General features: G+C 60.6%; 1 protein-coding gene across 1 annotated transcript; it reads left to right on the top strand.

The window, feature by feature from the left end:
- On the top strand, positions 1–22,855 carry PRCC (proline rich mitotic checkpoint control factor). Its single transcript, XM_032318110.1, has 7 exons — positions 1–712; positions 10,289–10,336; positions 12,835–13,398; positions 15,730–15,825; positions 18,019–18,162; positions 19,982–20,047; positions 22,277–22,855. Exons 1-7 carry the CDS (start codon positions 245–247, stop codon positions 22,361–22,363), a joined length of 1,473 nt encoding a protein of 490 aa, XP_032174001.1. The 5' UTR covers positions 1–244; the 3' UTR covers positions 22,364–22,855.
- Positions 22,856–23,965: the final 1,110 nt, after the last annotated feature.

Raw genomic sequence — 23,965 nt, 5'->3', positions numbered from 1 at the left:
ACTCGGCGGCCATTAGCTGTGTGTAGTTGCCCGGGACTGGGTGCTTAAGTGAAGAGGGAAGCCTTACCCGGTGGAAATCTACCGTGGCCATGGGCTCCTGCCGCGGCTAGCCCCGGAGTACGGAGAAGGCGGGCTTTTCGGTGCCCCGCCCCGCCCAGTGGCGGGGCCCGCTAGGCCTCCGGGGATCCCCGGTCTCAAGTAGGCCTCGTCTGCCGGCAAGGGCGCCCCAAAGGCGGGAGGCGCCATGTCGCTGGTTGCTTACGCCAGCAGCGATGAGAGTGAGCCGGATGAGGCCGAGCCGGAGCCGGAGGAGGAGGAGGCGGCGGCCCCTACGTCCGGGCCCACCTTGGGGGGCTTGTTCGCGTCTCTCCCCGCACCCAAGGGCCCGGCCTTGCTGCCTCCGCCCCCCCAGATGCTGGCCCCCGCCTTCCCCCCGCCGCTGTTGCTGCCCCCGCCCGCCGGGGACCCCCGGCTCCAGCCTCCGCCGCCCTTGCCCTTCGGCCTCGGAGGCTTCCCCCCGCCTCCGGGCGTGAGCCCGGCTGAGGCGGCGGGAGCTGGGGAGGGGCTGGGGCTGGGGCTGCCCTCGCCCCGGGGCCCGGGCCTCGGCCTGCCCCCCTCCATGGGCGGTGCCGGGCCCCCCCTGGGCCTTCCCAAGCCAAAGAAGAGGACGGAGCCCGTGAAGATCGCGGCGCCGGAGCTGCATCAGGGGGATGTGAGTGTCCGGGGAGGGCAGCCCCGCACGGCCCCTCGGGGTCGGGTCGGGTCGGGTCGGGGTCGGGGTCGGGGCCGGGCGGGGCCGGGCTGTGTGGAGGGCCCAGGACCGCCTCCCGTACCTGCGGCCGCCGCTTGCGGTCCGCGGGGCTCCTGCGGCCGCGCGAGCCGGGCAGCGCGCTTGTCACTCGGGGACCTGGTCGTGCGGTTTCTGCAGGCTGCCCCCGCCTGCGGGAGGGCCACGTCCGCCCCGGGCGCCCACAGCCCCGGCCGCCACCCTGCGTGCGGCTCCCCTGCTGCGTCTGCGCCTCGGGCCGCTCTTCGCTGCCCGGTCCTGGCGCAGCGCGAAGCCTGGAGAGGGAAGAAGTGAGGGAGGCGGCGGGGCTCCTGCGCCCCGGCTGGGCGTTCGCGCGCACCCTTCCCGGGCACCCAGCCGAGAAGCGGCAGGGCCCGGAGGAGGAGAGGCGTGGCGGGCTGGGGCTCCGTGCCGCGGCCGGTGGGGTGTGTGCTGAGTGCAGAGCGGGCAGGACTCGGGGAGATGACACGCTGGTGTCTGCGGGGCAAGCAGGGGTCCACGGTGTGCGGCCTTCCCCGGGGAAGGACACAGTGCGGGTGAAGGGATGGGTCGCTCATCTCCAGGCCCCTGCCTCGGTTTCCCCATTTAGGTGTGGCCGCGCCCCATGAGCTGGGGCGCTTGGGGCCTGTTTGCAGAAGAGGCGGCGGAGCTCCCGCTGTTTTCTGCGTGTGGGAACGGACACGAGGCCTCTCCTGGGGTGAGGCTACACGAGGCCTGCGGGCCGGCGGCTTGGGGTCTTGGCGAGTTCCTCCCGTTCTCTCTTCTGCAGAGTGAATGGGTCAGGCCTTCTCGCCCCCTCAGGGACCCTCGGAGAGAAGCTCATCCCGCTCTAGCTTTCCTGCAGGCGCGCAGCCCTGTCTCGGGCCGGTTCCCTGCGCGGTCTCCCGGGTCACCTTCCCCACACAGCCTGCCGTCCCCCGCCTCGCGTCCTCTGCAAGCCGCCGCTCCGGGAGCACGCCCGGGCTGCCCACAAGCCCCGCGGCCTCCTGTGGCTCCTTCCGCCTCGCCGTCCACGCGTGTGCCGGCCTCACGAGGGCAGGGCTGGCGCGGTCTAGCCCTGCTCCGTCTCCGGCCCTTGAGACCGCTCGGGGCCTCGCCCCTGCGTGTCTTCTGAGTGGATGAGCTTGCGCGGACGTGGGAGGAGGTTCCGGAATCTCCCTCACCGTCTCCTTGCAGACTTTCTTCCGCAGACTTCTGTATCGCCCCCGCTTTCTCGCCCGAGCGTGTCGTCTCTGTCTCTGGGATCGCCCGTCGCTCCGCCGAAGTGTACTTGGGCCTTGATTTAACCTCGAGCAGAGAGAAGTCCCCGAGTAAGATAGAAAAACATGGGTTCGTGTGCTCGGGCTTCTCCTTTCTCTTCTTCACGTTTCTCTGCACCACGTTTGCGTCGGAGTAAGTGTGAGGCCTGGGCGAGGCGGTGCTGTGGGCTGCGCGGCCCTCTGTACCGTGACCGTGGGGGAGCTCGTGTCCAGGTCTGCGAGGGCAGCCTTAGAAAGCGTGGCTGGGAGAGGTCGTAGAACCTTCCGTCCAGGCGGGCTCGGGGCGGTCGCTCCAAGGGCTCCCCGGTCCGCCCCTCCTCTGTCAGTGGAGCTCACGAAAATTCCTGACCGCAACAGGGACGCGGTCGTCAGGGAAAGCCAGATGCCAGCCCTCAGCTTCCCCGTTCCCTCGTCACCCTGCCTGAGCTGGTGGTGGTCTCCGACGCGGGGTTCCCGCGGGAGGTGGCCTTGGAGAGTTGGGGATGACCACGTGAGGTCGGCCGTTGCTCCTCCGGTTCTGAGCGTTTCTGCGTCTAGACTCTGTGTCCCGCACCCAGCCGGCTCCCAGTACACGCTTGAGGAAACGAATGAGGTTTCCGTGAGGGACTTCCGCTCAGGGCTCGGCGTTGCGGCAGAAGTCCCCGACTCTGGACTCTCGCTCCTTCTTCAGCGCGAAGCCGCTGGTCTGTGCCGGGAGCCGAGAGGACAGGGGTGACCGTGATCGGCTCTGCCCCCGAGGACCTCGCGGTCTGCCGGACGAGACTGACGAGGAGGTAGACCGGAGGTCAGGCTGGGAGAACTGCGCGAGAGCCGGCGCCGCGGGAGCACACCGGGCGGGCACCGACCTCTAGACCGGATCGGCGCCCGCCAGGATGCAGTCTAGAGGTCGGGAGGTGTCCAGAGCGAGGAGATGTCAGAACGGACAGGAGATGATCGAGTAGGAGGGAGCCAGAGAGCGGGAGGTGCAGCGCCCAGGAGCCACCAGGCCGGGGGGCACTGTTGCGGGCGCCGGCGGAGCGGAGGAGCTGGAGCCCGGGAAGGGCGCGGAGGCCAGGGATACGGGCTGCGCGCGCCACGCAAAGGCCTTTTATGTGACCCTGGGGTGGGTAAGCGCCCTTAAAGGCCTAGCAAGGGTTCTCTGGTCACAGAGTGGTCAAGACCTGCGGGGAGCAAGACTGGTGGGCACAGCGTGAGAGAGGGGGTGCTGGCCTGGGCGCGGGGGCGCAGGTCTGTTCGGGAGGCGGAAGTGGCCGGTCGGTGTAGGCTGTCCGCAGGATGGCCTGGGTGAAGGCCAGGGCTAAGGCAGGCCTCTGCCTTGTAACTCAGGCCACTGGGAGGGTGGTGGCGCCGTGTACTGGGGAAGACAGGAACGGGACAGATGGGGGTCAGGTGCATTTAATTGGCCGCAAGAGCTCGCTTGATTAGTGATGCGTCATCCACACACTGAGGGGCCTCGCGAAGGGGCTGGAGGCAGGAATCGCAGGTCTGTCGGGGACCCACGCAGCTCTCGACATGTCTGAGTTTTCTTTGTCTGCAGAGCGGGTGTTCTCTGCTCCTCAGCCTTCCTGCGGGGAGCGATGGCCACCCACACCGCCGCCTTCTTGTTGTGTAATTCCCTTTAGCAGACAGCCCAGGTGGGGCCACGCGCTCGGTCCCGAGTCTGGTTTTCCACGAACACGCACGCTCGGTCCGCTCGGGGACAGCTCCCCGGCCAGCCGGGCCGCTGTGGGGACAGGCAGTGCCCAGTTCTTTGTCTGGGTCAGCTGTCCAGTTGTGGGAGGAGGTGGGAGAGACCGCGGAACGGGGGTCGCCGCCGCCTCTGCCCTTCTTCTCTCCGTGGGGTCCGGCCTTGCTCCCGGCTCGGGTCGCTTGTTGATTTTGCGGACTTAGGGGATGTGGACTTCTCAAGGCAGGGTGGGGAAGGCCAGCGGTAGAGAAGTGAGTTTGCGGTCTCGGTCTCAGGATATGCGTTCCAGAGTGAACACATTTCAGGGTTACCTGGCTCAGTATTACCCGTATTTTCAGATTGTTTACCCGGATTGTGGGAAATTGGCAGCTGTGAGATGGGACGTTTCGTTCGTTTTGGTCATTTCTGTTATGTAAGGAAGTCCGCGTCCACCGCAGCAGAGAGAACACAGCCGCACCGTCGGTCGGGAGGGGAGGAGCCCAGACATCCGTCGGGGCACCTGCCCAGGGGCCGGGACTCTGTCAGCCCAGCATCGCCCCTCGATTACGGAGGACCGGGGAGTCGGGAGAACAGAGATGGGTCTGAAATACCGCAGGCCTGTTTGCTTCTGTCGTCGCGTCTGTGGCGGAGAGAGCCCCGAGCAGCCGCGGGCGTGGGGCGCGGCTGCGGGCAGACGAGGCGCCGCTCTACCCGGAGGGCACGGGTCCGCTGCGGATCCCGGAGACGAAGAGGGAAGGAGTTGATGAGTCTGACTGATTGGGATAACAGCAGCCAGGGGTGGACCAGTGATTCGAGTTTGGAGCCCGGGGGGGTCTCTGCCGGGGCCTTCATTTCCTCCTTGGCTCCTGGCCCTGGCAGCTAGTGATTGCCGTTCCGGGGAGGGAGTCTGTCAGAACCAGAGCCCAGGAAGATAAGAGGGAGGCGGCCACGGGAGGGAGGCTTCCGTAGATGAGCAGATCCCAGCGGGCCCGGCTTAATGGAAAATGTCTGTTTCTGTTCTTGCTCAGCAGTCTCCGGTGTGTGTCTTGTCACTCTTGGCAGCTGCGGTGGAGAGGACAGTGGTGGCCATGGAGGCCCCGGGCTCTTAGGAGGCCAAGAAGAAACCGATGACTTATTTCCAAGGCACGACCAGTCTGTGCCTCTGAAGCTCAGGAGGGTCCGCTCTGGCTGGGCCCCGGTGCTCTGGGGTCTCAGGCATCGCCCTGTCTCCGGGTCTGACCACACAGCACCGCTTGGCCCGCCCTTGGCTGGCTGTCACACTCCAGGGGTCGACTCCGGGGCCCTCGCTGGACAGCCTTCTGTGGGGACAGTCGGGCGGTCCCTCAGAAAGTTACTTAGAGTTTCTCTGTAATCCAGCAGTTTCTTTTTTAAAATTTTCTTTAAAAAAACTTCCTTTAAGTGAGTTCCATATTCCGTGTGGGGCTTGAACTCACAACCCTGAGATCCAGAGTCACATCCTCTACCGACTGAGCCGGCCGGGTGCCCCTCTAGCCCGGCAGTTTGTGTGCCAGGCGAGAAGAGCTGAGAGCACGACTCAGGGACACCTGCACACCCGCGTCCCCAGCAGCGCTGCTCACCGCAGCCCCAAAGGCGGCAGCAGCCCCGGTGCCCAAGCACACGTGAGCGGATGAGTGGCGCCTGCGGGTCGCCGTGCAGCCCGAGCGAGGGAGGAGACGCCGGCCCGTGTACAGTGGGGCACTCGGGGAATTCCGCCGGCCGCAGACAGGCGCGTGCTGCGGGGGCCCCCTTGTGCCAGGCCCCCACGGTGTGTGCGTTCACAGACACGGAGTGGGGAGGAGCGGTGCCCGGGGGCTGGAGGGCTGGAAGGGGGCCACGCTGGCTGTTGTTTGGGAGGTACAGACTTTCTGTTTGGGATGCTGGAAAGTTCCAGCAGTGGACGGTGGTGATGGTGGTACAGTCTGCTGAGCGCACGTAATCTTTGCAGTTGCACATTTTATGTCGCATGTGTTTTGCTGTGATCAAGGAGAAAGGTCCAGGGTGCTGCTGTCCCTGTCCCCGTCCAGGAAGTTCTCCTTGCGTCTAAATGAGACGCGTGCTGGGGCTGAGCCCGTCACCTCCAGCAGGGTCTCCAGGAAGCCGAGCGGACGTTCCTCTGCAGGGCTCTGAGGGAGGTCCCAGGCCACTGGCAGCCCATGTACCTTGCCCCCTCTGCGCTTTGGTGCACTGCGTGCCAGAAATGGGTTTTCTTTGTAGCTCTCCTTCTGTTTCCTGTTAGAGTTTAGTGCCCCCCACAGCCTCGAGGGCTTCACGTGGCCTCTGAGCCTCCACAGTGGGTCCAGGAGCTCCGTATGGCCACAGCCTCTAGGGCAGAGGTGGCGCGAGTTCATGTGAGGGGTAGGAGTGGTTTTCCTTCGTGCGCGCCCCTAGGCCCCCTGGACTTGCCCCATGGCCCCGATGTGGTCCCGGATGTCCCCGAGGCCTGTTTGTCAATCCTCAAATGCAGAGACTCTGCTCTGTCCCTCCTCAGAGATGGATAGTCTGGGGTTTACAGGGTTCGGGGCTCAGTGCACTTGGCGGATTCCACCTCGGGTGCCGTGTTTCGGGGGCTCTGCCATAGCTTGTGCGCGTTGCGAGATGACTTTTTTTTTTTTTTTTTAAGATTTTATTTATTGGGCGCTTGGGTGGCTCAGTTGGTTAAGCAACCGCCTTTGGCTCAGGTCACGTTCCTGGAGTCCCGGGATTGAGTCCTGCATCGGGCTCCCGGCTCCTTGGGGAGTCTGCTTCTCCCTCTGACCTTCTCGCCTCTCATGCTCTCTTTCACTGTCTCTCTCTCAAATAAATAAATAAAAATTTAAAAAAAAGATTTTATTTATTTATTTGACAGACAGAGATACAAGCAGGCAGAGAGGCAGACAGAGAGAGAGGGGGGAAGCAGTCTCCCTGCTGAGCAGAGAGCCCGATGCGGGGCTCGATCCCAGGACCCTGGGATCATGACCTGAGCCGAAGGCAGGGGCTCTAACCCACTGAGCCACCCAGGCGCCCCGCGAGATGACTTTTAAGGCAGTTCGGTGGGTTAGGACCCGGTGTTCTGAGAGAGGGGGTGATCGCGAGAGCCCGTCGCAGCTCCCCGAGTCCAGGAGCAGTCGCTCCTGCAGTCCGCGCAGGCATACGGAAGACCTGGAGACCGAGGCCGACGGTGCCATGGAAGCAGCATGAGCCGTTTGAGGGAGAAACGGCACTTCCTTGGCGTGGCCCTAGCCGCCGGCTGTCGGCCGTGGGACAGTCAGCCTCATGGGGCCTCATTCTGTTCGTCACCCATTTGAGGAATGAGAATGTGCTTGTTTTTTGGTTTTATGGACGTCTTCGTCTTAAACTTGGCTAAAGTTTGTTTTTTTTTTTAAGATTTTATTCATTTATTAGACAGAGATCACAAGTAGGCAGAGAGGCAGGCGGAGAGTGAAGGGGAAGCAGGCTCCCTGCTGAGCAGAGAGCCCGATGTGGGGCTCGATCCCAGGACCCTGAGATCATGACCTGAGCCGAAGGCAGCGGCTTAACCCACTGAGCCACCCAGGTGCTCTTAAAATTTATTTTTAGATCGTTGAAGTGGGAGCTGTTGTGTAAGGTGTGGGAGTTCAGTTGTGTCCCGGGGTCTGCGGGCGGGGACGAGGCTTCGTGGGCAGAAGGCGGGGCGTGGTCAGGGGTCTCCGAGGCCTGGGAGCTGGAGACAGAGCAGGTCCAAATGTGAGGGGTTGGGGGCTTCGGGCTGTTCCTTTGAGTTTAACATCTTGCAGGCCGGAGAGACAGAGTCCCTGAACTCTGCCTAGAATTTTAATTACGTCCCTCTTCGTGGCCAGTAGCGCTTGCAGTCCTGGCTGTGACGTGTGTGTCCTTTTCAGCAGGCTCAGGGGTGGCAGAGAAGCAGCAGAGCCGAGACTCAGACTTGTGTTTCTGGGTTTGTGCCCGTGCTCCTGGTGCGTCCCGCGGGGTCTCGTGGGGCCTGCTCCGGGGGCGCTCGGGCCGGGCTGGCCCCTGGGCGTGGTGTCTCTGCAGAGGTGCAGGGCCTGGTCCCGCCGAGTTCTAGCTGCCGTGAAACCTCGCCAGACCTCCCCTCTGTGCCCTCGGAACTGAGGTGATGACGTCTGCCGGGAAGTGTTGCGGGAGGACTAAGGGAAGTGGCGGCAGTTGCCTGCCCCTAGGTGGCCGTCCTTCGCTCAGACCCCGCACGTAAGTGCCGGGTCAGCCTCCCCTTCCAGGTGTCGGCATGCCTGCGCCTGTGGCAGCAGGGAGGGGCCGAAATCATTGCACACAGACGCCTGTGAGGCAGTCTTGAACTGGATGGTGGGAAAGGCAAGGATATATATGAGCGAGAAAGATGGGACGTTCAGGGGCGCCCGGGTGGCTCAGTCGGTTGAGTGTCCAACCCTTGGCTCTCGGTTTCAGCTCAGATCATGATCTCAGGGTCATAAGATCAAGCCCTGGGTCGGGCTTCATGGTGAGCACGGAGTCTGCTTGAGACTCTCCCACTCAGCCCCTCCCAGCCCCGATTGCATGTGTGCTCTCTCCCAAATAAATCTTTTTAAAGATTAAAAAAAAGACAGAAAAATGTCATGTTCACAGAGCCGGGAAGATTCTCGGGAGTTCGGCGTCAGGAAGTCCAGGGCGCAGACATAGCAGAGGGCCCGGGCTGAGGTAGAGGCGCAGGGCGGGGGCTGAGGCGAGGCCCCCACATGAAAGAAGGGAATGTGGGACCAGCAGGTCTTTTGAGGGGATGTTTGAGCCGCGCTTGACGTCCTCATGTTTGTTTGTTTACTGACAGAACCTCGAGCAGGCTCCGTGCTCAGTGATGAGCTCGCCGGGGGTGTGGGGGGGTGTTGACCCTGAGGTCATGACCCGAGGTGAAATCAACGGCGGGAAGCTTCACCGACTGCGCTCCCCAGTGCCCCTTGATGTCCTGTGTCTTACCGCCGCCTTTGCAGTTTCTGGGGTGCTTGTTCTTACTGGACCGAAAGTTCCCTCGAGGGCAGGGACTTTTTCTGTGTCACTGCACACACACAGAGTCCTGGAGGCCCCCTGGGGCTGAGTGGTCTGCGGCTCTCCCCGCTCCGGGCCCTCCCTCGTGCCCGCACAGTGTTGCCTGTAACGCAGCCCGGGGCAGCCGTCGGGAAGTTCTCTACGGAGCACCGCGTCTCGCCTAGAGTAGGCTCTCGGCTTCCGTGAGGTCCTTGTAGCCCATGAGCCCAAGAAGGAACTTGTGGGCTAGGAGGGTCAGCTGAGGAAGGCGGAGGGTTTGAGTTCTTGCAGAAGCTTGGTGATGAGCGGGTTTCAGAGGCCCGTTACGCGCAGATGCCCACACCAAGGGCCCCGGGCACAGACGGAAGGCTTTCAGGGTTCCTGGCTTGGGGGTTAGGACTACCGTTTTAAAGATTTTATTTATTAGGACGCCTGGGTGGCTCAGTTGGTTGGGCAGCTGCCTTCGGCTCAGGTCATGATCCCGGCGGCCTGGGATCGAGTCCCACATCGGGCTCCTTGCTCCGCAGGGAGCCTGCTTCTCCCTCTGACTCCGCCTTCCACTCTGTCTGCCTGTGCTCGCTCTCTCTCTCTCTCACAAATAAATAAATAAAATCTTAAAAAAAAAAAAGATTTTATTTATTTATTTGACAGACAGAGATCACAAGTAGGCAGAGAGGCGGGCAGAGAGAGAGAGGGAGAGAAGCAGACTCCCTGCAGAGCAGAGAGCCCGTGCGGGACTCGATCCCAGGACCCTGAGATCACGACCCGAGCTGCAGGCAGAGGCTTTAACCCACTGAGCCACCCAGGCGCCCAGGACTACTGTTTTAAAAACCCGAGTGGTAGAGTTTGCTGTTCGTATGCCTGACCCCCTTCTGGTGGTTGGGGGTGCGCAGGAGCTGGCTCTGGGTGGCGCGTGCAGGTCCGTGCAAGAGCTCGTGCTGGGAACGGTCCCGTGAGTCAGGGCTGGCACGAGTGGCCGCCTGTCTCACCCCAGGCGCTCACCGTCCCCACTGGCCTGCCTTCTTCCTGGACACGAACAGCTCTGTCTGGCAGACAGTAGATCATAGCTGGAGAGAGAATGGATTTCTCCAACGGCTTTGACCTTTAATGCCGCGCAGAAGAGTAGTTAACACACCACTGACTCCCGCCGGAGCCTGCCGGCCGTGTGGTTACACAGTCTAGATGAGCAGTTCCGGACGTGAGGCTGAGCTGGGGGTGACTGCGGGCCGAGTCCCATTCATCTTCCCATGGACAGATTTATAAGGAGGACGGGCAGAGCCTTTTCTTTCCTCCAAGTCTGCGTGGGAGGAAAGAGTTCTACTTTGACGGGACAGAAACTGATGGCGCGAAGGTCGTGCCACAGGTCTGGGGCAGGAGAACACGTGGCCTGGGGAGCTGGGCACATCCCCTACGTCTGATGTGGGGGGCAGGAGAGGAGCTCTGCCCTCGGGGGGCGCTCGGTGGGGTAGGGAACGAGATGGGGGGGACCCCCGCGCCGCCCTCCTCCCACGGCCGTCACCGCCCCGGCTGCTTCCCCCGCTGCCCTCTCGCAGGAAGGCCTTACTCTGTGTCTTTTTCTCTTAGTCAGATTCCGAGGAAGACGAGCCCTCCAAGAAGAAAACTGTTCTTCAGGTAAGCTTCGCGGCGCGCGGAGGCCGCCTCTTCCCTGCCCGCGCTGCTTGCCGGGAGCGGAGCTGTGACGCCCGGCGCTCGGCCCAGCGCGCTCAGGGCAGATGCGAGGCCGGGAGGACCGGCCGTTCCGGGTGGTTTTTCCGGGCGACTCCCGCCCCTGTGCTCTCTGCCCTCCCCTCACGGCTGCCCGGCAGGCGCAGGCGGGGCGGGGGCCGTGGAAACCGGGGGTTGCGGTGTGTTTGCACTCCAGCGATCGTGTCGGGAGGCAGAGTAGGAAGCGAATAGGGCAGAGCCATGGGAGGGAACATCTGTGTCTTAAAATTCTCCGCCTTCGCCCCATCTCCCCTTTAACCAGGAGAACAAGCACATAAATAGCGTCTGCTGCGTACGAGGCGCTGTTCTGAGCGCCAAACCAGCATTTGCTTGATCGAATCCCCCAAAGCCCAGGGTCATTATCACCCCCACATCCTACCTGGGGCGCCCGGGAGGGGAAGGAGCCTGCCCCGGCTCAGCTGGCGAGTGGGGCGGGGCCGGGGGTCCGACTCGCGGTCTCACCGTGGAGTCCGAGCCCGTCCCTGCCGCATTGGGCTCCTGCTCTGGAACTCTGACCCGAAGTCCTCAACCGGACCCAGCCGGGAGATGACCTCTCGCTCCCCCTTGTCCCAGTGCCTCGATTCCGGCCCCCGGGAGTTTCTTCCCATTTTGCCCCGTGCTTGGGGCCTCGAGTGCTCTCTGAGCTCATGGACCATATGTCTGCAGAAAAACAAAAGCTGAACTGGTCTTGGCTCTCAGGCTGTCGTCTCCGGACTCAGGTGTATGATGTGAGGCCGCTCCCTTCCCTGAGGTCACCGAGGTGTCGGTCCAGCGCCGGGACGGTGGACGGGCCCGTCACGTGGGAGGGAGAGAGGGCACTGGGGGGGTGAGCTTGTGGCTCTGTTTACAGGGGGTGATGGGGGAGGAGTCCCCTCACACACTGGCAGCTGAGGCTGCGGGAGGCCAGCTCTCTGTTACCAGAAGGGCTTCCTGGAGGAGGTGGGTGCGCAGCTCTAGCCTCGGGAGGACACGGGCTCAGAAGAGCAGCCTTGCCAGTGCGCATCAGGGGTGGGTGGGTAGAGAGCTCGGCTGGGGGCCGGGTGGGGACCCAGCGCTGCAGGGGCCTGTGGCTGTGACCCCAGGTGTCATCTGAGTCGGACACCTCAGGGTCGCCTGAGCAGGCAGTCCACGTGGCATGTCGGCCCGGTGCCTACACGCTCTGGTCTGCGGTCTTGCAGGACCCACAGCAGGGAGGGGGCCCGCATGCGGGATGAGCCCTGCTGCCGGCCTGACTCCCAAGCCCCATTTCACTTGCCGGCTTGGCTGGTTGGCCACGGGGCTGACAGATACTGGCCGCCCGGGACGGGGACCTGGTGACCTTATCCACTGTCCCTCCCTCCCTCCCTTTGTTCCTTCCTTCCTTAGATATTATTTACTTATTTGAGAGAGAGAGCGAGCATGAGCAGAAGAGAGAGGCAGAGGGAAAGGGAGAAGCAGACTCCCTGCTGAGCTGGGAACCTGATGGGGGGCTCGATCCCAGGACCCTGAGATCATGACCGCATAACTGGCTGAGCCCCCAGGCGCCCCTCCATTCTCCTTTTTCAAACGGACAGCTCCCTCAGCCCTGCACCTAGGCCAGGCGGGCCTTAGCATACAGAAAGCAATATCCGAGGGATTTTTGTGGGTGGTAGGAGCCCTGTATGGGTGGAGCCGATCAGCTTTCAGATTGAGAAGTTCAGTCCTTGGCGGGGGCGTAGCTGAATATGCCGCATCTGTAGGGCTGTCCTTGGGCAGGGGGAGGACTTTGGGCGACAGGAATGGGTCTTTTGGACAGAGCCTTGTTTTTGACTTTGAGTAGCAGTCCCAAGGAAGCAGAGGGTTCCTGTGTTAAAAGGAGCCTTCAGGGCATGGAGAGAGGCAGAGCAGACGGCTGGAGAGAGCCCTGGGCTGTTGGGGTAGAAGACCGATGTGGGATAAGAGCATTGCCTCGGGGCCACTGAACTCCGCCAGACAGACTAACGGAGGCTGGGGGGGGCAGGGATGGGGTAACGGGCTGGGAGCACGGCGTGTTGTATGCAGTGGGCGAAGCACTAACTTCTACTTCTAAAGCCAATAAAACAGTATGTGTTAGTTAAATTGAATTTAAATAAAAAGAAAGAAAAAGAGCATCACATTTGCCCAAAACACAGAATCAGGGACGGCTCTGTGGCCGAGGGCCGCAGTACGGAGCCGAGGAGACCAGGACGGCATCTTACCTTGGGAGGAGCCGCTGGTGGAAGGGCCTGGGTGGGAGAGTCAGGCCCAGTGGGTGGGCCGAGGGGGCGGCGGGAAGGAGGCAGCAAGCGCTGGCAGGCTCGTGGGCCGGGGGGCCCCTTCTGTAGGTCTCTTCTCGATGCCGGTCATGCAGATGCCAGGATCTCACTTGTACCATGTCTTTCCTCCTGGCCCAAACCCGCGCTCACCAGGGATCCGGCGAGGGGACTGGTCTGTCTGCCCTGCTTCCCCAACCTAAAAACCTGACCGTGAAAGAGACTGACAGGTTGCTCCTCCCTCACGCCTTCTCCCGGAGGCCCGCGGACGGCTCCTCCGACGCCAAGCCCTCCAGACAGGCTTCTAAGACCAAGCCCTCTCCCCTCGCCTCTGTCGTGGGCACCACAACCACCACGCCGTCGCCCTCTGCCATCAAGGCTGCCGCCAAGAGTGCCGCCCTGCAGGTGACGAAGCAGATCACGCAGGAGGAGGACAGTGACGAGGAGGTGGCCCCTGAGAACTTTTTCTCCCTCGCTGACAAGGCTGAGCCGCCTGGAGTTGAGCCATACCCTTACCCCGTCCCCACCATCCCTGAAGAGCTGCCTCCAGGCACAGAACTAGAGCCGGCCTTCCAGGACGATGCGGCCAATGCGCCCCTAGAGTTCAAGATGGCCGCGGGCGCCAGTGGGGCGCCGTGGATGCCCAAGCCCGGGGAGGATTACGGCTACAATCAGTTTTCCACATACGGCGACGCCAATGCCGCTGGTGCTTATTATCAGGTGGGTGGAGGCCTGGCCGGCAGGCGGGAGCCAGGGGCAGCCAGGGCGAGCCGTGGGCCGGCGGCGCGGCCTTCGTGGTGTCGCTGTGGCTGAATTACTCTCTGCTGGCGTCTTGGTTTTCCTGCACGTGTCGGGCCTCAACACGTGCTACCTTTGTCCTGTGCTGTGTGGGTCTAAAACTGCCGGAGTCTCGAAGTCCGACAGAACCGATACCTTGGTTCCGAACACCGGCCCTCATCGTAGGAGCCGGTGAGCGGGCAGGGAGGCGGCGGAAGACGAGCGGCCTCCGGTCTGCGAGATCCAAGGTGGCCTCGCGGGTCGGGGTGGCGGGGATGCGTGAGCTGGAGGTGGGGTGACCCAGAGCAGGACGGCAGAGGACGGGCGGAGTGGACGCAGCAGGGAAGAGGGAGAAGGGAGCACGTGGGAGACCGAGCCCTGGAAGGTCAGAAGGGTGGGGGAGCCTGTCCTGGGGAGCCAGGGAGCCGGGATCTGTGTTGTGAGAGCGGGGCCCCGGGGCAGTGTGGGCTTTGAATCACATGCTGTGTGAGTCCGAGCAGCTCCCTCGGCTCCCTCGGGCTCCCTTGGTCTCGCCAGGCTGTCCCATCAACTGAGCGCGGTGCCTGGGACAGCAAATGCCTGGTGATGACTTTCGGTCAAAGTGCCCTTTGGCGGAGCTGCTTGGCTTTGCCGTGGGTGGCGTGGGAGTGAGTGTAGCGGGCCACTCGCCAGTGGGTTTAGGAGACTCCTGGCCACAGGGCGCCCTGGCGGGAGGGGGCTCCCGGCGCTCCGGGGCTGGCCGTGGGGCTGCTGGTGGAGCAGGGGCAGCTGGAGGCAGTTTTCCAAGACTGAAGTCCCCTTGGACCGCTGCGATTCTGAACCGCCAGTGTTAATCTTCAGCCTGGGCATGGGTAGGGACCCATCGTGGGTGGGCTTTGGGGGGACCCTGTTCTTCTCTTTTTTAAGATTTTATTCATCTGATAGCACAAGCAGGGCAGCAGAGGGAAAGGGAGAAGCAGGCTTCCCGCTGAGCAGGGAGCCCAACACGGGGGCTTGTTCCTAGGACCCCAGGATCATGATCTGAGCCAGAGGCAGACACTTAATGGACTGAGACAACCAGGCGCCCCAACAATTTCTAAATATTTCCTCAGTGTTTGCTGTTGAGCCTCCGTGTGTCCTGTAGGCCGATCAGGGACTGCGTATCTCCCTTCAACATTGTTAGAAGGAGAGAGGAGGAAGATAAGAGTGTTTTGACCTCTTTAGCCAAAAAGAAAAAAAAAAAAAACATTTAAAATGAGTAACGGGCATTCGGAATCCATTTATAAGCTGCACGAGGCAGTTTGTGCACACGAGAGCAGGTCACGTGTGCTCAGCGCCCTGCTGTTGCATGTCTCTGTGAGTACTTGAAATCGTGCTCCAGTCGCTCTGGATTTTCACGTATTTTCTTGGTCCATATTAAACCTTAGTTTCCATTTAGCTCACCAGAAAGTGAATGTTCTTAGAGCGTCATTTTTGGAGCTAGGGGCAAAAGGGGAAGAATTGGGAGAAAGTATGACAGGAAGGGCGCCTCTCCCGCGTCCCCCTGGGGGCTCACCCTGCCTGCACCCCTTTTCCTCTGGGACCCGCAGCACCTGTGGGTCTCAGGCTGGTCCTCAGATTCCAGAGCTAAGTGTGTGGTAACACACACCTGGCTTGTTCCCTGCCTTGTTGTGAATTCTGCCCCGCCCTGTAATCACTGACTTTGTTTCCTGTTTTCGCGCGAGGAAACATTGTGTCAGACACAGTTAGTCTCCGGGGCGTGGTTAGGTAATTCATGTTCTGTGCTAGATCTGCACCCTCCCGGCAACAGGCCGGCGGTGTCCTTGCGTCCAGAGTCCCCAAGTAAGACTAGAAGCGGGAATGCTGTGCCCTCACACCACTCCCCCTGCTCACGGGGAGCTGGTCTCCGCCTCAGGAGTGCGGGGCTGAGGGAGAGGAGGCTGAGGGGGGTCGGGGGCGGGGCCGAGGAGAGGAGGGGCGGGACTGAGGGGGCGGGGCCGATGCTGAGGGGCGGGGATGGGGGCGGGGCCGAGGGCAGTGTGGCTTAAGGGTTGGGAATCCCCTCCCTCCAGAAACGGCTGAGGGAGCGGGGTGGGAGAGAGGGTCTTTATTTCCTGTCACCCTTCCCGGAACTGTGTCCCCTGTCTGGGTAGTGCGGATTGCTCTTGAGTACAGGGTGGGTCTTCGGGATCCTGGGGCTCGGAGCTTGAACTCTGGTGGGTTTGAGAGCTCCGGGGCGGGGTCTGCTCCGTACCCCCAGCTCAGTTGGTGTGTTTTGTCCCCTCTCGGCTGCAGGATTATTACAGTGGTGGCTACTATCCTGCACAGGACCCGGCCCTGGTCCCCCCCCAGGAAATTGCCCCAGACGCCTCCTTCATCGATGACGAGGCAGTAAGTTAATGCACCAGTGACCAGCTCTGACCCGTGGACACCAGGTTTCAAATCTGAAACTAAAGAAAAAACAGGGTTTTTAGCTGTGTTGAATCGGGCTTTGCTGTGGCAGCTCATAACCGGGAAACTCCAACGTGGTGGCTTAAGTCAGGGCAGCTCGCTTTTTTGCTCCTCGTAGAAGGCACGAGGTGGTCTAGCCCTCCCGACGGTCAGCTTGCCGGCCCTGCTGTGGCCTCCATCCTTCCGGCCAGCGATGGCCGCTGAGGCGGCCTGGGGAGAGCGCTGGAGGAAGGGCTCTCCCTGGCGGTTTAGGAAACCTCCCCAAGGTTCCTCCCCAAGAATCTCTTCCTGTGGCCACACGTGGTTGTGGGGGCCGGGTGGGCTGAATTGGGGTGGGGGTGGTCGGGTGCCTAGCCAGAATGTGGCGCTCACTTGCCTGAAAGAGTAAGTGGGGAGTGGATTTGGGGCGGGAACAGCCCCCACCCCCCTGAATAAGGCCTGTGCCCTGCTCTTGGGTCCCTGCTGCTGAACTCCCTAACCTCCGCACCAGGAGGAGAGACGAAAACCCCACGTCCCGCACCAGCAGGCTGTGTTGACGGGTAAAGGATTGTTCTCTGGAGAGAAGTCGTGGCCGGTTAGGAGGGGCTGGAGGAATCCAGGTGCTACGTCTTTACATACAGGTTCTTAGGCAAAACAGTTGTCTGCTCACCTTTTCACAGAGGGTGTCCGTCCCTCTGCAGTTTTCTTCCTGCGGTTGATGTGTTCATCCACTAGTCCCCTGCGGGTGTATCCCCAGTGAGTCCCAGAGTTGGCCTCTCTGTCCTCTACCTAGGAGGCCCCAGAGGGCTCATCCTGTGGCAAGAGTTAGTTTTTTGTGGGCAGAACGCCCCTCAGAGCCTCGCCGGTAGTGCTCAGACCGGGATCTGGGCTCCACTCAAGTCTCTGAGTGTTCTGTTTTGTTTTTCCTTAAAAATTTTTTTTTTTTTTAAATTCATTTTAAGAGGGAAAGAGAACGAGTGGTGGGGAGGGGCAGAGGGAGAGGGAGAAGCAGACGCCCCCTGAGCAGCGAGCCCGGCCTGGGACTCAGTCCCGGACCCCAAGGTCATGACCCGAGCCGAAGGCGGACACTCAACAGATGGGGTCCCCCAGGCGCCCTGAGTGCTTTTCACTGGAGTCCTCACCCACTCTGCCTTCCAGGTGCATCTTTGGGTGGTTTTGGTGTGATCTGCCCTCTTGGTGAGGGAGAAGAGAGAGTAGCAGGCTCCTAGACAATTTGCCAGGCCTTTCTCGTGCGGCTCCCTCTCCCCATCTCCCTCTCTGGGTCTGCTCTGGTGTGGGATCTGCTGCCTTTTGTGAGACCAGACCAATGAGAAGGAGCAGACGTGTGAAAACCAGGTTTTAGAGGAGAAATCCTAGGATTTTTATTTTTTTTTTAGCTTGAATTCTTTGTGTTTTTTTTTTTTTTTAAAGATTTTATTTATTTATTTGACAGAGAGAGAGATCACAAGTACGCAGAGTAGCAGGCAGAGAGACTCGCTGAGCTGAGAGCCCGATTCGGGCTCGATCCGAGGATCCTGAGATCATGACCTGAGCTGAAGGCAGAGGCTTAAACCACTGAGCCACCCAGGCGCCCCTTTTGTTTTGTTTTGTTTTTTTAAGATTTTACTTATTTATTTGACAAAGAGAGTAGATCACAAGCAGGCAGAGAACCAGCAGGCAGAGAGAGAGGGGGAACCAGGCTCCCCATGGAGCAGAGAGCCCGATGTGGGGCTCGATCCCAGCACCCTGAGATCATGACCTGAGCCGAAGGCAGAGGATTAACCCACTGAGCCCCCCAGGCGCCCCTATCCTGAATTCTTAATTTGAAAATTGTATACAGTCCTTTTCAGTAGATACACTATATCTGTATTTTGAGTACAAATTCTTAGCCGTGATCCCCTGCACTCACGTTTGGGAGCTCTGCCTGGGGCTCCCTTTCCCTGAGGGCAGGAGACCTGCTGAGAAGCAGCCTTTCACCTGGCATCAGGGGAGCTGGGTGGTGGCGGGCTGAAAGGGGACATTGTACTGGGAGGGCTCAGGGAGTTGGCGCAGAGGAGTGGGGAGTCTCAAGACCATTCCGTAAATGCTGGATCACCAGTGACATCCCGATTTCTCACCCAGAGCCCCTACTCCTGCTTGCTTTGTCCTTTGCAGTTTAAGCGGCTACAGGGCAAGAGGAACCGAGGGAGGGAGGAGGTCAACTTTGTGGAGATCAAAGGTGACGACCAGCTCAGTGGGGCCCAGCAGTGGATGACCAAGTCACTGACAGAAGAGAAGACCATGAAGTCATTCAGCAAAGTAAGTGGGAAGCTCTGTTGCGTGGCCCCAAAGCAAAATCTGGGTCTGGCCCTGTCCTGACCCCACACCTGATTGTTACTGCCCGGCGCCTGTCACACGCGCCTGCTGCCCGTGTGTGGGGTGTGCTCGCGCCTCGCAGAAGCCGCCTCTGCCTTCCAGAGCTTTGTAGCCCTCTGCTTCCCCTCTGGACGGCGGAGCCTGGTTGCTGAGAGTGAGCAGGGGGGCGGGGGGCAGGGGGCACCGTTTCCCATCCTGCCCTTGGGAAGAGCTTTGCTGTGTGATGCTGCTTCCCTGGCTGGCCGGAGCGGGCGGCTGCTCTGCCCCCTGCCGACAGTCGGATCCTTCCTCCGTGCTGTTGAGCTGGAGCCCGGCTCAGCACATCATGGGGGGGTGGGCATAACAGCAGAGTCCTGGGGGCTCACTTCTGCGGGCGCAGCCCCTCTCCGCTCTGTTTATCGTAGCCAGCTGTGGCTTTCCGATGCTTTATCCCTCACGTGTCCCACGCCGTGCTCCTGCCTCCCGTGCTCGTTTTCTTCCATGTGATGAACTCCTCTCCACCTGGTAGCTGAGTACAGCAAGTGTGGACATTAATGAGGCTGCCACAGCAGGGGGGGATGTGGGGAAGCCCTGGATTTGAGCCCAGCACCAGCAAGACCAAGGTCGGGCATCTTACTCCCTTCTCATCCCCCTGAATTTCTCTGTTTTGTTCCGTGGCCACAGATGGCCATCCAAGCCCCAGCCGTTTGTTTTAACTGAATGCTGGCGGTCATACAGGACAGAGCAAAGGATTGTGGTTAGATCAGCACAGATCTATCACTCTTTCCTGAAAAAACCACTTAGGAGAGCACGATCTCCTGGCTATGGGTCGAGAAGCATCACTGCGTGGTAACGGCGCTCACCACGGGCCGGGCTTGGTTCGCCTTGGCCATCTTTGATGGTCATGTTAAGTGATGTTGCGTAGCAGCAGGGAATCGGAGTTCGCCGTTTCCGCAGGTCCAGGTTCTCTTTGCACTGTCTCATTGTATTAGAGCTAGATCTTGTAAGAAGGAAAAGATACGGTTCCTGTCCTTGAGGCGTTTACAGCAGAGCTGGGAGAGAGCCATCAGGACACTCGAGTGTTGATGAGGGACGACAGGCTGCTGAGGACACTCCAGAGAGGAGGGCTGGGAGCTGGTGCCGCTGATTAGGAAGCTTCTGGTCTGAGACAGCTCTGGTGGGGGGCAGGAAGACTGCAGGACCAGTACAGACTTAGACAGTAAAGCCTTTGCGTCAGGGCTGGGTGAGGGCTTCAGTGCTGTTCTGGATGGAGGCTGGAGGCCTGGAGACAGGTGGGGTGACGGGGGAGATTCGCACTGCAGGACCGGCGTGCGCACTGCCGGGAGGAGGGAGGAGACCAGTGCGGGCTGCGGGGGAGACGGGCAGGGCCTGAAGGGACGGAGGTCGCCTGTGGCCTTAAACTGATGCGGGTTTAGACCTCCTGCAGGCACTGTAACTGGCATCGAGTGTCCACCGTGGGCAGAGCCCCGTGTTGCTTGCTGGGACACACGCTCCCAACCCCAGGATTCCCAGTCCAGCGGGAGTATCAGCAGGCGATTTCGGGCAGGTCTTCTGAGTCTGGGTTTTTTGCATAATGGTTTTAATAGAAATAACTGTTTTGTAAGTATACAGATGTAAAAACAGCCACAAGCTGACTTTTGTTCCCCAGGATTTGGGCTATGTGGTTGGTTTCTAGCCCTCAGCCTTTGGGCCCCACCTGGGCATGTGAGATACTTCTGCTTTTTTCCCTGTGGCTTAATGATTGTGTTTTCTTCCCTTGCAGAAGAAAGGTGAGCAGCCAACAGGCCAGCAGCGGCGGAAGCACCAGATCACGTACCTGATCCATCAGGTGAGAGGGCTGGGGGCTCCGGCCTGAGGCCTGTTTGGCTCTGTAACCTGGGCCAGTGCCGGCCAGGCCTAGGGTGTGAGCCTCCTGCCGCCTGGCGCACGGCGGGTTCTCCCCGTGGCCACCAGGGGGCGATGAGTCCTTCAGAAGCACCCACTGTGCTCCTACCTCCGGTCCCCCAAGACTCCGAGGCAAGGGCCTGGAGTGATTGAGACACGGAATCGCCAATGCAGAGGGCAGCAAAGTGGTTTCTCATATGGTTCTTTTAAAGAGAGTTTCTAAAAAATAAATGAGTAAATAGCAAGCTTATCTAGGGATTTAAGAAACTATTTTAAAGGAAAAGGTTGGTTTACCTGCTTTTAGCAAAAGATCCACCTGATAAGGAGGTTGGTTTTAAGATTTCATTTCCTTATTTGAGAGCGAGCACGCACGAGCAAGCACACCAGCGAGGGGAGAGGCAGGCGGGGAGAATCCCAGGCCGGCGCGTGCTCAGCGCAGAGCCTGGCCCGGGGGTTGATCCCACACGCCTGAGATCATGATCTGACCCGAAACCGAGAGTGGGACGCTTGACCGACTGAGCCCCCCCCAGGCGTCCCAGGAGGCTGGCTTTGTATTCTTCCACTTCTGTGGCAAGAAATACCAACACAGGAACTAACATAGATAATCCAGAAATGTCTTTTGGAATTAGAATGTTACTTATGGGATAGGACCCAGCACCTCTGAAGCCCTCATTGAGTCATTAGGCGCGTTTCTGAGGCCCCGCTGGCGGAGTGCTGTCCCGGCCCTTTCCTGGGGGCCCACGCGCTGCCCGCAGGTTTCAGTGGGGAACCTGTTTCCATTGTTCCCCTCATGGTTTCACCTTCCTTTTCAGGGACCCTCTGTGTCCTTACCCCATCTTGTTTTCGGTAGGGAAAGGATTTGAGGCTTGGAACTTCTTTCCGACCCAAGCGCTCAATCCCGGCCCTCTGCCGGGGGAGGTGAGCCGGCGCCCGTTACTCTCCTGCGGTGGGGTCGACCAGCCCTTCTTGAGGGTGGTGCTTGTTCGCTCCCCGAGTGCCATGCTGAGGTCAGCGGAGCAAAGTCTCCGTTCTGTACCTTCCAGGCCGTTTGCCACAGCTCTCGGGTGTGCTGGAAAGTGGTGTGACTTTCTCAGGTTCCGCATCCACTCAGCACAGCAGCAAAACCGCATCCCCTAGTGTAGCTGCAGCGGGCCTGGCGTCCAGTGTGGCCCTGTCCACACCTTGGAGGCCGACCTCCCCGTTCCTCCCCCGCTGTCCACGGTCCTCCCTGTGCTCTCCCTCCTCCCTGTCCTCTTCGACTGGCTGGTCAGGTGTCCCAGGCGCCAGATCTGTCTTCCTTTCGGATGCGCCTTCCAACTCGCCTTTGCCCACATTCCTGAGGGATTCCGTTTAATTCCAGCAGGTGGGGGACCAGGATTATTTCTTTAAAAATTACTTTATATTGGGGCGCCTGGGTGGCTCAGGGGGTTAAGCCTCTGCCTTTGGCTCAGGTCATGATCTCAGGGTCCTGGGATCGAGCCCCGCATCAGGCTCTCTGCTCAGCGGGGAGCCTGCTTCCCCCCCAAAGTCCCCCCCCGGCCCGCCTGCCTCTCTGCCTACTTGTGATCTCTGTCAAATAAATAAATAAAATCTTTTTTAAAAAAATTTATATTTATTTATTTACTTTTAAAGATTTTATTTATTTAAGAGAGAGAGAGAGTGTGTTTGATCACAAGCAGGGGAAGCAGCAGCAGAGGGAGAAGCAGGCTCCCCACTGAGCAGAGAGCCCGATGTGGGACTCGATCCCAGGACCCTGGGATCATGACCTGAGCCGAAGGCAGAGGCTTCACCGACTGAGCCCCCCAGGCACTATTTTAAGTCATCTGTACACCCCACATGGGGCTTGAACTCGTGACCCTGAGATCAGGAGTGGCCTGCTCCTCTGATGCAGCCGGCCAGGTGCCCTCGGACCAGGATTCTTGAGTTCTTCCTCTGCTTCAGCCCGTCAGGCTCCAGAGAGATGCTGTCCGCTCCCCGAAGAGCTGCTGCTTCTCTGCCTCCCCAGGGTCTTCCCTTTCTGCTAAACTAAGAGACAGTGAAGTCTCTCGGGGGCTTTGCTCTTTCCCTGTACCTGGTCCGGGGGAGGAAGATGTTAGATGGGAAGCCGGCAGAGGCGAAAGGGAGGCCCCTCGGCACCCCAGTCGGCTCAGCGTGCCCGTGTCCCTTGCCACAGGCTAAGGAGCGGGAGCTGGAGCTGAAGAACACGTGGTCGGAGAACAAACTCAGCCGCCGGCAGACCCAGGCCAAGTACGGGTTCTAGCGCTCCGGACTCGCCGCCACCGCACTCCTGCCGCCCGGCGCCCGGCCTCACCTCGGGGACCCTGCTGCTCCAAGCCCAGGCTCTCTGTCCCTGAGGCCCCGGCCCTCGCCTCTGCGAGAATGAACACATTTGATAGATTTTTCTTAACACAAGTTAGAAAATTCAGCTCCTCTGCCTCGGAGCTAGCAGAGACGGGAGCGACGCTGCCGATGGGGCTCTGCCCTGCTGGACGGGCGCGGCTCCCTGGTGGGCGCGGCTCCCTGGTGGGCGCGGCTCCCTGGTGGGCGCGGCTCCCTGGTGGGCGCGGCTCCCTGGTGGGCGCGGCTCCCTGGTGGGCGCGGCTCCCTGGTGGGCGCGGCTCCCTGGTGGGCGCGGCTCCCTGGTGGGCGCGGCTCCCTGGTGGGCGCGGCTCCCTGGTGGGCGCGACGAAACGGGGAGCCCCTCCTCCCTCCACTTTCTCTCTCTCTCTCTTTTTTTTTTTTTTTTTTAAACCAGGGATGTCTGTTGAAATAAAACATTCAGTCTGACAGACTTTGCTTGCCCTCAGCCCTTTCCTACTTTTTCGTGTGGTTTCGTTTTTTCCGTTCTGGATCTTTCTCACTAGTTTGCCCGTTCTGGATCTGACGTTACCCTTGTGCAGCGCACCCTCTGCACCATCACGAGCTGCCTCAGCGATCTCTCTGCCTTTTCCTCTGTGCCCACCTCCTAAGCTGCGTTCACGGCCAGTGAAGACCCTGGGGATTACATGTACGAGTTTGTGTGGGGCACAGGCCTCTGGTCCCAGATCTGGAAAGTGTTGCTGGTCACAGGTGTCTCTGAAGACGAGAGGAGGTCAGGGAGGTTCTTCCCGAGACACGAGAGTTGTTAGCAAATTCAGTGCAGCAGCAGAAGCGGCCAGTGTCTGTCCCTGAAGAGGATGTGCGTTCACACTGGCTGCCCTTGGCCTTGACCGGTTTGGAAGACTTGCGGAGGGCCTCGGGGCCAGACAGATCTCCTTGGAGACTTCTGCATCCCAGACTTTATGCTAGAGAGGGAGGGGGCAGCAGGGTCACGGCTTCAGTACGTGCTTCTGCACCGGGGTGCCCGCCAGCAGCACGGGGTTCCTGGGGGGTGGGGGTCGCAGGACATGCTGGCCCCGGTCCAGAAACCGCGCCGGTCCTACATACCGCCGTGGAGCGTGTTGTCGAGGGCACCGGGGCTCCAGCAGGGCTGTGCCCTGGCGGCTTCCTGTTCCCTCCACGAGGGTGTTGGCGGAGTCCTGCAAAGTGCCTGGTACCCAGCCCGGGGCAGGGAGCTGACCGGACGCAGCAGCTCGCCTCCAGCTGCTGCCCGCTTCTCCATGGGGAAGTGCCAGGAGGAAGGCCTGCCAGCCCTGGTGACAGATGGAGGGTTCCAGCCACGGGGGCAGCTGGAAGCCAGTGGTGCCGGGACCTGGGGCTGGGAGGGAGGTGGCAGGAGGGAGGCTCTTGCTGGCCGGTTGCGCGGGCCGGGTAAGTCGTGGAGTCTGTTTCTCATTAAGTGCACGGGAGGCTCTCGTCACTTACAGGAAAACCACCCACTTATCTGAAATCTGACCCACTTCGGGTTGGAGCCAGACAGGGC

The sequence above is a fragment of the Mustela erminea genome, chromosome 17 (assembly GCF_009829155.1).
Source record: "Mustela erminea isolate mMusErm1 chromosome 17, mMusErm1.Pri, whole genome shotgun sequence".
NCBI lineage: Eukaryota > Metazoa > Chordata > Mammalia > Carnivora > Mustelidae > Mustela > Mustela erminea.
Note: the sequence above shows the minus strand (reverse complement) of the source record. Positions and strands in the feature narration are given on the sequence as shown.